Consider the following 11,101-nt stretch of genomic DNA (forward strand, 5'->3'; position numbering starts at 1 on the left):
CCTCTTCTCACGCCAAGGCCTTTCACCCCAGCCTGGTGTTGTGCGTGTAAACTCCCGGGCCCCTGCAGGCTCTGGCCCTGTGGGGATGCAGGGCAGACCCCCCCGCGCCGGCACCTCCACTCACTTCCCAAATACTCACTGAGACCTACTACGCTCAGGCACTGCTCCAGGTGCTGGGGACAGAGCAGGGAACCACAGAGACAAAACCCAAACAGCAAAGCCCTTTAGTCGGTGAGAAGAACCTGGGAGAAAAGTTCAGGAGGGGCCCTAACCGGTTTGGCTCAGTGGATAGAGCGTCGGCCTGCGGACTGAAAGGTCCCAGATTCGATTCCAGTCAAGGGCATGTACCTGGGTTGTGGGCACATCCCCAGTGTGGGGTGTGCAGGAGGCAGCTGATCGATGTGTCTCTCTCATCGATGTTTCTAAATCTCTATCCCTCTCCCTTCCTCTCTGTAAAAAATCAATAAAATATATTTTAAAAAAAAGTTCAGGAGGGAAGGGGTGCCAGGGAGTCAGGGAGGGCCTGGCGAGACCGTGGAACAGAAATGAGGGTGACCCTGAGGACACCTGGGGAGGAGCAGCGAGGCCGGGGGTCACACAGTTGACAGGAGAATGGAACCACCCTCCACTGGCCTGGCCCTGTGCCCGCACCCCTGTGGGGAGGCGGCATTAGATTCTACTTTACAAAGAGGAAAGCAAGCTCAGAAGGATAAGGGATGAGCCAGGCAGCCCCGGGGCCCGAACTCTCCCAGCACCCCTCACCCCACACACGTCTGTGGGGTCCTCTCCCTCTCAGCAGAGGACGGCCCTGGAGGGGCCTGCAGCCGAGCATAGTAGAGGGGAGCCAAGTGCTGGGAACCCCTCTGGCCTTGGCTTTGCAGGGTCATCATCAGTCAAACCCCCCTCGCCCCCAAGCGTTTGGCTTTAGCCCCAAGGAAGGCTGCCTCCCATCAGGTCGGGGGCATTGGGGACTGCCCATCCACTGTCCCTCCCAGAGCCGGTCCTCAGAGGCCCCCAGTCCATAGGGTCACACTCGGGAGGGACTCAGATTTGGGGTGTGCAGGGCCTCTCCTCCCCCACCCCTCGGGTCTGCAAGTGTCTGAACAAAGTCCTTTCACAATGACTCATTGCCTGCCCGCTAGGGCCCCAGGGGAGGCTGAGGGAAGGGGGTGACGCCAGTGGGCACCGTGGACAGGGTCCCTTTGTATCGGAGTCCTGCCTGGTAGGCCTGGCCCAGCACAGGCTGTGGGGGTGGGGTGAACGTCGGCAGGGCTTCAGCTCTGAACCCCCAGCTCCCCTCGCCCACCACAGCCCTGGGCACAACCAGCCAACCCTCGGGCCACTGTCTGCGGACAGACACGGGACAGCTCGGAGAGGGGGGGGCGGGGGCGGGGGCAGGTGTCAGCCTCGGGTTTCCTGAGCCTCACGAGAACCTCGAGGCTCTGGGGTTCAGGGACAGGAAGTGGCTGCACCAGGTGACACTGCAGGTCGGTCAGACCCCGAGTGAGACGAAGGCCAGGCCTTTCCCACTGCATCACCTCCCCTGCGGCGCCGCCTGCCCTCCTCTGCCCGAGGCCGGGGGAGACATGCTGCGCCCCCTCCTCACCAGGAGGCCCTGCCGCCTTAGCAGGTGGAAGTGCCGCCAGCGGGGCCGGAATCCTTGGGCCTGGGCTGCTCCTACACAGACGTGAGTCCTGCGACAGGCCCGGGGGCTGCCCACAGCCAGGTGGCCCAGATGACAAAAGAACTGTGACCTGCGGGAGGGGGCTCAGCGCCACGGGAGGCGAGGTGGCCGCTGGGTCCCAGCCCCGCAGGCGCTGGCAGCAGGCACAGCATCATGTGCCCCTAGCACCTGGCCGGCTTCCAGGTCCTCGGCTGAGATGCCACTTCTCTCGTTAAAGGGCACCAGGTGGCAAAGAAAACATGGCCCGGGACTGGCGAGGGAAGTGCCCGCGCTGGCTGGGGGAGGGGGAGGCGGGAGCTCCCCTGGTCTCCACCCGCCTGGCTCTCCTGGCACAAGCTCCTTCCCCGCTCGCCTCTCCCGCAGTCCTGTTCTGAGGGGCAGACCCCCACACGGGGGAGCGTCTCGCTTCTGTGTTCCCAGTTCAGGGCTTGCCGAGCAGGCGCCCAGGCCTTTGTTCACCAGTTAGCCAAGTAAGAAAGCAACTGGCGCCAGGGGGTGTGGCTCAGTGGCTGACCTTCGACCTGTGAACCAGGAGGTCACGGTCAGGGCACATGCGGGTGGCGGGCTCGATCCCGTGTGGGGCGTGCAGGAGGCATCTGATAGGTGATTCTCTCTCGTCATTGATGCTTCTATCTCCCCCTCCCTTCCTCTCTGAAATCAACACAAATATATTAAAAACTATTAAAAAATATATTAAAAAGAAAACTGGAGGAAAAGCAGAGGGCTGCGGCCAAGGTGGGCTCTGCCGCCGACCGGCTCCGAGGCAGCGGACACCCTCTGATCACACGTCTCGGTTTCGCTGTGAAATGGGGAAACAGCAAGCTCGCAGGCCTGCTGGGAGGAGACGGGTGACTGAGAAGAGCTCCGCGGAGCGTGACATGCCCCGCCGATGTCCGGGACAGCGGGGCCTCGGCCGGAAGTCTCCGCAGCTGAGGTGCTCGGCGGGGCAGGAGGCTGCCTCAGACACAGGCAGGTGTGTGTGCAACCTGAGCGCAGGGGTGGGCGCTGGGCTGGTTCTGGAAGAAAGCCTCGGCGAGGGGCAGGCAGGCCCCACCCTCATAAGCTCCAGGTTGGCCCCTCAATGAAGACCACGAGCGCTGGCTGGGATGCTGATGTCAGAGCTGGCCCTGCGGTGCTGGCCCTGCCCGGGCATCAAGCAGGAGCCGTCCTGATGCCCGAGGATGGAGGGCAGGTCCTGGCGCAGGAGGGTGGGGGTGTGGAGGTGCTGTCACGCTCCAAGGAGCCTCGACCTGCTCTCCCAGCAGACCTCCCCCCCAGCCCCCCAGGCTCCTGCGGGCTGACAGGGTTTGACTCCAGCCCCGGCACGTCCCCAGGTTCTACTCGGACCCCAGGGAGAAGGCGGGCAGTGGGCACGCACAGCCTCTCGCTGCCAACCCAGACCCAGCTCCTCTCACTCCCCGCGCGCCCTGAGGAATCCCATGTGCAGTCCTGGGTTTGCACCAGGGTGTGAACTTAGCTCTGGGTAAATTCAAATACTAGTGACCATTCATCATGCTTCCCTGGGCCCGTGCGAAGCATTAACAGTTTATCATCCGCACAGGAGCAAGCACAGGGCACACCAGCTCGGGCCCTTCACCGCTGTCGTTTCATTCAGTCCCCACAGCGCGACGAGGAGAACAAGCTTGTTTCACCCAGGGAAACTGAGGCTCCAAGGACAGCAAGATTTCATTCAGTCCCCACAGCGCGACGAGAACAAGCTCGTTTCACCCAGGGAAACTGAGGCTCCAAGGACAGCAAGGCCCGTTGTGGGGTCAGGCCAGGGTCCCTCCCACCCTGCGCGTGAGTGTTCTGAGTCAGTTCATCTGCAAATCAAAGCGGTGGATGAGACCAATGAATTTCTAGCTGTTTTTAGTCACAGACTCTTTGTTCAAATGAAGTCTTGAGTGGAAGTGGACCGAGTCCGATGGATAGAGACAGGCTCCGCTGGAGAGGGCGTGGGCGGTGGGCTGCTCCACCCGTGGGGCTCCCCCCAGCCCTCCGGCGGAAGCACAGAGTTAGGGTCCTGTGGGGAAGTGACCCCTGGCCCAGGCCCTCACAGGTCCTCCAGGCAGGGGTTCTCTGAGCTCCTCATCAGGGACAGCAGGTTCAGGGCCGAGACGCCGGGCACGTGGCCAGCACAGATCTGCAGCATGCGGACCAGGCGCTGCGCCATGGTGACTCGAAAGCCTTCCACCTGCGGGGAGAGCGGAGAGCAGGGTCAGAGCGGCCACACAGGCTGCCTGAAGGGGCTGGGTCGGAGATGTGGGGACAGCTCAGTGCACCATGACCCTGTCCACGGCCATGACCGGTCCACGGCCATGACCCTGTCCACAGCCATGACCCTGTCCACGGCCATGACCCTGTCCACAGCACACCTCTCCAAGCAGCTTCCACCATCTCAGCTTCCGAGTCCCTCCAGCACCCTGCGGGGACCCCAGAGACGACGAGCCCTTCTCTGTGCATGTACAACGTGTCGGTCCAGCTCACTACATTCTGAGAGGAGGGCCAATGCCTGACTCATCTGTGCTCTCAGGGACCAGCACAGGGCCCTCTGGGCCGGGCTAGAACATCATTTCACTGGGCGCATCCCACGCCTCGCTGAGTGGGTTTCCTCATGTGTAAAATGGGGCGATAATTCTTGCCACGCAAAGGCCTCAAACTATGGTGAGGCGCAAACTTGATTATGCAGAGGCGTGTGCCCCGAAAGCCCACACGGGTGGGAGGGGTGCGGACTGTCCGCACTGGGGCTCCCTCCGAGGGAAGCCAGGTCTGTGTTCTCAGCGGTCCGCGGCTGGAACAGCCAGCAGGCCGCAGACCTTCTCTGTTCTCAAGCGCAGGGTAGCCCAGGGCTGGCGTGGCCTGCCACCTACTGGCCACACACAGAACGACACCACCCACCACAAGGTTAGCACCCACAGGCACCTGCCATTTCCTTTGGCAACAGTCACAGATTCTGCTAAAACTCACGACGGCTCTTGCTTACCCCCATGATGCTCAATTTCACGTAGAGGTTAGTAAAGTAAAATACGTAATTTTTTCTTGCCCAAGTCCACAGATCCCCCGAGTTCTACTCTCAGATCAGAGGGTTTCCACGGGCTCCAGAAGAACCCCTGATCCCCGATACTCGGGGATCCTCCAAGCAGCCCCCTGAGTGCCGACTGCCCGTTCCCTGCGCCGGGACCAGGCCTCACCTCCAGGTCACAGAAGAGCAGGGGGCTCCGGTAGGCTCGGGCCAGCTTCAGCACGCTGTTCCGGTGGACGCTGCAGTGGCTGTCCCGCCCGGCTGCAAAGAAGCCCAGAGTGCTATGCTGTGAGCGCCACCTGCCGGCGGCCACTGAGGAGGCCTGGGCAAAGCAGCCCACTGCCCCGTCCCCGGGCCCCAGTCTCTGACTGGTCAGGGGTGACAATCCTGCCACCTTCTCCTCTGGGCGGTCGAGATCATCAAGTTAGCAGACCAGGCGGAAAGGGCTCTGAAACATGGTTTCCTCATCTATAAAGTGAGGATGGTAGCAGCCCCACCGAGTCACTATAGAGACTCGGTGAATCGATACATGAGTGACCTGGCACTCATTTATTCACCAATGCTTTTTATTTTCATTAAAAAAAATTTTTTTAATTGAGTTTTTTAGAGAGGGGGAAGGAACAGGGAGAGACAAAGAGAAACATCCATTGGCTGCCTCCTGCACACCCGCTACTGGGGATCGAGCCCACACCTGGGCATGTGCCCCGACCAGGAATGGAACCTGGTGCAGGGGATGACGGCAACCACTGAGCCACACTGGCCAGGGCTACCAATGCCTTTGAAAATAAGCTGTGCCAGGCCCTCCCCCAAAGGGGCTCACAGTTCAGCTCAGACACACCATCCGTGCGGGATGGGGGCCCTCAGGGCCCAGACTGCAGGCTGGTCAGGGAGGCCTTCCCCAGGACGCGGAAGAGGGGTTAGCGAGACAGACAGGAAGCGTCTCTGAGAGAAGCGGCCTGGCTCAGGACTGAGTATCTAGGTCTGAATCTCAGCTCCACCACTCTCTAGCTATGGGGCCCTGGGCAGGTTACGTCACCCCTGACCAGTCTCCTCAGCTACGAAGGAGAGAGGATACCCGCCTCAAAGGGTTGCTTGTGACGATTAGTGACACAGAAACACGCGCTCAGAGCGGTGCTGGGGCGGTGGGTGCTCAGTGAAGGTTAGCGGACACCGTCCCCACTGTTCGTAACAGCCGCGGAGACAGCAGGACTTGCTCAGAGAGCCACCGGTGAACCAGAGCGGAGGGTGCCAGGAGGTGAGGCGGGCGGGAAGGCAGAGGCCACGCTGCCGAACACGCGGCGCCCTGACAGGGGTTTGGGTTTTACTCTAAAACCACTCGGCAACTCCAAGCAATGACCTCAGCAGAATCCGCTCCGCGGAGTGACCTGCTCAGATGTGCTCTTAGAAAGACCGACAGCAGGTCCGATGCCAAGGCCCGTCCTTCCCATCAGCCCGGCGCCTCAGCAGGGAGGGTGCACGGCACACTGCCCTCGGCGGGCGAGGGTGCACTTACCGCCTGTGACCAGGAAGCCCACCTTCCCCAGGAAGAAGGTGGCGTCCACGTGGCGCAGGGACTCCTCCACGTTCTGCAGGCTGGGAGGCCAGGCCCGGGCGAGAAAACAAACCTTACAACAGAGAAGGCAGTGCCCTCCTCACCCGCCCCCCCCGCCCCGCCTCTCATCCCATCCCAGAGCGGCCAGAGACTGAGGGGTGACAGGACTCTGCCCAGAGTATTGCAATACTTTGTCCTTTCATTGTTTCAAACTACTTTTAATTACACCTCAGTCTGCTGTCCCCCAGGAGGGAGAGGACAGACCTTCCTCTGCGCTCCACAGGCCGGCTGCAGTCCTGTCCCCAGGGTTGCCAGCTCCACAGGGGGGCCAGGCCGGGCCACTCCTGCTGCCACTGCCATGGCCCCACACTAGACTGGGCTCCTGACCTCGCACAGGCCTTAAAAGTCTTTCTTCTAAACACACTATTGGTTTTACACGAACTCTTCACCTGGAACACGGTGCTCACTCCCATCTTAACCTGGCTAAGGCCGTCTCATCTATCAGGTGTCACCTCCACCAGAAAGTCTACCCTGACTAAGTCCTGAGCGTCAGAGGTCTGGTGTGGGCTCTCACAAGTGTTCGGAAGCCCCGCCTCCTCCTGCAATGGACCAGGAGCACACTGAGGTCAGGGGTCTGTTCCCTTCATCTCTGTGCCCGCTGTCAGGGACAGAGTAGACCTCAGAGCGCATTAGCTAAATGACAGGTGACACTGCTAGGATTTATCAGTGTCTTTCAAACATCTTGCACTGGCCACGGCTCCCCCTCCTCACCATCTAGGTCAGTGATGGCGAACATTTTGAGCTCGGCGTTGTCAGCATTTTGAAAAACCCTAACTTAACTCTGGTGCCGTGTCACATATAAAAATTTTTTGATATTTGCAACCATAGTAAAACAAAGATTTATATTTTTGATATTTATTTTATATATTTAAATGCCATTTAACAAAGAAAAATCAACCAGAAAAATGAGTTCGTGTGTCACCTCTGACACGTGTGTGATAGGTTCGCCATCACTGGTCTAGGTTAACCCCAGGCAGCCTCTCCCTGCCTCCTCTCCTTCCCATCATAAGTGACGTCACTGTCCCTAAGCCAGGGAGGGCCACCTGAGCCCCGACAGCCCCATCGTCTGGCTCTCACCTGTATTTGCTGTGAAGGTTGACCACGAACACAATCAGGTCAATTCGGGGGCGATTCACATCGGAGGGCAGAGGGAGGGAATGTGCCAAGTGGCTGGAAAACAAGAAACTGCAGGACTAAAGATCCATGCACCCACATTCCCGTGACCAGCACATGCAGTCAGAGGCGCCTCACCTCTTCACCTGATGCCTCCTGGGCAAGACTCCTCTGGCGAGCAGAGGGGCGGGGCGGGGCAGGGCAGGGCTGGTCCCACCCAGATGACTTTCTTCCGACTCCTCTGGCAGAAAGGAGTTCTGTGTAGTAGCCGCCTTGGTAAGACGGAGTTTTGGGTAGAAGATGGCATGGGGCTAGCAAGCTACACTGCATGCTGGGAGGGAGGCCAGGCTCCGAGGCGGGTGCTGAACTGTGAAGATTAGGGGCTGGGACTGAACTCCGTTGGAGTGTGACAGAAGGGGGTTCAAATCTCAGTTCTGCAAATTACCAGCTGTGTGACCTTGGATAAATCACCTCATCGTTCTCCTGGACTTGGTCCCTGGTGGTCAGATACCCACCTGAAGGTTTTTCTGGAACCCTCGATTTCTGCCCATTTCCATGTATTCCTATTACCCAGCTCCTCCCATCACCTACCTTATAATTCAGGAAACATCAAAAAGGACTGCCCAGTTGGTCTGGCTCAGTGGTCACCTGAGCGTGGCCACCTGAACCAGGAAGTCACAGTTCAATTTCTGGTCAGGGCACACACCTGGGTGGCGGGCTTGACCCCCAGTAGGGGGCATGTAGGAGGCAGCCAATTGATGATTCTCTCTCATCATTGATATTTCTCTCTCTCCCCCTCTCCTTTCCTCTCTGAAATCAATAAAAATATATTTAAAAAACAAACAAAAACACCACAAAGTCCAGTTACCTAGAAATTACCATTAGTGAACTTTAGAGCATTTTTCTAAACATCTCTTCATGTACACAACATTCAGACACTAGAATAAATATAATCTAAAAATAGGATAATAGTATTAATTTAATTTGCATTTAATGAAAGCAAAATAACTAAAGCTGAACTGAAAAAATACATGAACTTAGATGTTATTTTTTAATCACAAAGGTTGTTTCCTGAAAGAACTGAATTAAGAAAAAAATTAATAACTTGTTATCATTTTTTAAAAAATATATATTTTATTGATTTTTCACAGAGAGGAAAGGAGATGGATAGAGAGTTAGAAACATCGATCAGCTGCTTCCTGCACACCTCCTACTGGGGATGTGCCTGCAACCAAGGTACATGCCCTTGGCCAGAATTGAACCTGGGACCTTTCAGTCTGCAGGCCGACGCTCTATCCACTGAGCCAAACCGGTTAGGGCTATCATTTGAAACTATATGTTTCAATTTTATCTATATTAGCTTGAGTCTCCATTATGAGACATGAGAGCTATTAGTATATGTTTACATTTTGCTCTAGCTATAACCTTGGACCTAGGCTGACCAAGCGGCCACTCTGGAACCCTGCTGGTCGCCATGGGAGAGACAAAGCCTTCTGAGGAGGGTCTCACTGTCCACTAAATAGCTCACCAATAAAGAGCCGATCATTTTTCTGCTCTTAACTCATTGGCCAGAACTAGTCACATGGCTCCACACAACCACAAAAGGTCAAAAAGTGCAATTCCGAAACCTGCCATAGGCTCCAAATGCAGAAGCTGGAAATATCTGGCAACGGAATGAGCGGATGATCACGTAGGTGATTGCCTTTCCTGCGAAAAGTCTGAAGAATCATTTACCCTTTAAGTTCAACAGTTCAACTTGACACAAATGCTGTGTCTGTTTTTCCTGGAATAAGATATATATTCCTTTTTTAAAAATTCTTTTTTGTTATATTCCTTTTTTAATGGAAAAATTAAACTCTTCGCTCATTTCAGGCTTTTTAAAAATTCTTTATTATATTCCCTTTTTAATGGAAAAATTAAACTCTTCGCTCATTTCAGGGGAGTTTTCTTCTATTACATCTTCGCTGAACACTTCTGTGGTTTTCTCAAATCTTTCCTCTTTGTAGGCAATGAAGTGCTCAACTGCACCTATTCTGACCCTTGCTGTTCCTATTTGTTAGATCCCGTATGGCATTATTTTTGGTCCTTTTTTGCCCTTAGCTCAGCAACCTCCCTTTTCCTCTCATTCTGTTGTTTTATTATTTGGTCTCTGAATGACTCTTAAAAACTCAGGTTCTTATTAAATTTCCCAATCCACAAAATACTCAAAAAGGAGCTTTCTTCTTTTTCCAGAGTGGGTTCTTCATCAGATTTCTGCATGTCAGGTGAATCCTTACCCTTTTTGGCAAGGGTTTCCATGACACTTCTTTTTTTTTTTTTAAATATATTTTTATTGATTTCAGAGAGGAAAGGAGAGGGAGAGAGAGAAACATCAATGATGAGAGAGAATCATTGATTGGCTGCCTCCTACACGCCCCTCACTGGGGATGGAGTCCGCAACCCTGGCATGTGCCCTTGACCGGAATCGAACCCGGGACCCTTCAGTCTGCAGGCCGACGCTCTATCCACTGAGCCAAACCGGCTAGGGCTCCATGACACTCCTTTCCATCTTACTCAATGCAGGCAATGTTGTCCACATTTTCCATTTGCCCTGATACCAATGAAATGAATTCTTTTTAAAAATCCTTTCCTATTTCTAAGCTATGGCTTTGGGATTGTTGGTTGTGTTTGACGTTCTGGGGCCCGAGAGACTGGCAAGATGGGTAAAGCACAGATATTTGGAAGAAAAAGATGATGTTCCCTCATCAGAGATCATTAAAGTGCGGTAGCAGGTTTGCTCTACCTGGCAAGGGCCATTTCCAGTTCCCATGGAGGGAATGCCCTTAGATCTGGGTCATTCCCCTTCAGCATGGACCTGGAGCTTACCTTCCCATCAGGGCAAATGTAGCCGGTCAAGTAGAATGAAGTTAACTAGAAGAGGACGTTCTGCCAAGAAAAGGCAGGGGCCTGCAAGCGGGCCACGTCAGAACAAAGTCTTGCACGCAAGATTTATTGTTCCGAGGCAGAATTTCCTTGGGTCCATGAGGGCATGGAAAGTTAAAGGGAGGGTATACTGCTGCAGGTTAAAAGGGTCTTTATATAATATAGGAAATTAATAGTTTAATGTATAACTTAGCTCAGATGATCTCATAGGCATGCCTGGTTTACCATTTTACTTGCTGTACTCCCCAAATAAAAGCCATGAGAGCCTTGGAGGTTTTGCTACACACCTGAGTGAGCAGTAGCCCTCTGCTTCTCTTAGCTCAATCCTGCACCCCGAGCTCATCTCAGAGTCACCGTTCACCTGCAGACCACCTGCAGCAAACGACACCCACAGACCTAGTCGCTTGACTCCCTCAGCAGCGGTTTCTACTTCCCCTCAGTGAGAAGAAGGAAAACAAAGCATACTTCCTTGGTCACTTTTTCTCCAGATTTGGAGGGCACATCTACACGGCTCAGGACACTAGGAGTCACGAGAGCACGAAAGTCAGTCCCTGCCCTCAAGGGACTGGCCTTGGGGTCCAGGGCCTGGTCGACTGGACACAAGGAAACGAACAGTGACAAGGAAATGTCTTACGGTGACAAGTGTTAGAGGAAGAGAACAAGTGATGGAGGATACCTTGGACCCGGCTCTACCAGAGGCGGGCAGGGTCGGCGAGGCTGACCGCGCAGTTAGGGATGGTGAAGGGGC

At 55.2% G+C, this 11,101-nt stretch overlaps 1 protein-coding gene across 4 annotated transcripts in view; it reads right to left on the reverse strand.

Moving 5' to 3' along the window:
* Positions 1 to 3,531: 3,531 nt before the first annotated feature.
* Positions 3,532 to 11,101, reverse strand: part of CENPM (centromere protein M) — an 8,118-nt gene continuing 548 nt past the window's right edge. For 2 of the 4 annotated variants that reach the window (XM_014535097.1, XM_014535099.1), the window contains 4 exons: positions 7,396 to 7,503; positions 6,220 to 6,299; positions 4,876 to 4,967; positions 3,532 to 3,878 (listed from right to left, as the gene is read on the reverse strand). In XM_014535097.1, the coding sequence (XP_014390583.1) occupies positions 3,738 to 3,878; positions 4,876 to 4,967; positions 6,220 to 6,299; positions 7,396 to 7,503 (421 nt within the window). In that variant the 3' untranslated portion in view covers positions 3,532 to 3,737. The remainder of the gene's footprint in view (positions 3,879 to 4,875; positions 4,968 to 6,219; positions 6,300 to 7,395; positions 7,504 to 11,101) is intronic. The other 2 variants (XM_014535098.1, XM_014535100.1) reach the window with 1 other exon arrangement.

The sequence above is a fragment of the Myotis brandtii genome, unplaced genomic scaffold, assembly GCF_000412655.1.
Source record: "Myotis brandtii unplaced genomic scaffold, ASM41265v1 scaffold138, whole genome shotgun sequence".
Lineage (NCBI taxonomy): Eukaryota > Metazoa > Chordata > Mammalia > Chiroptera > Vespertilionidae > Myotis > Myotis brandtii.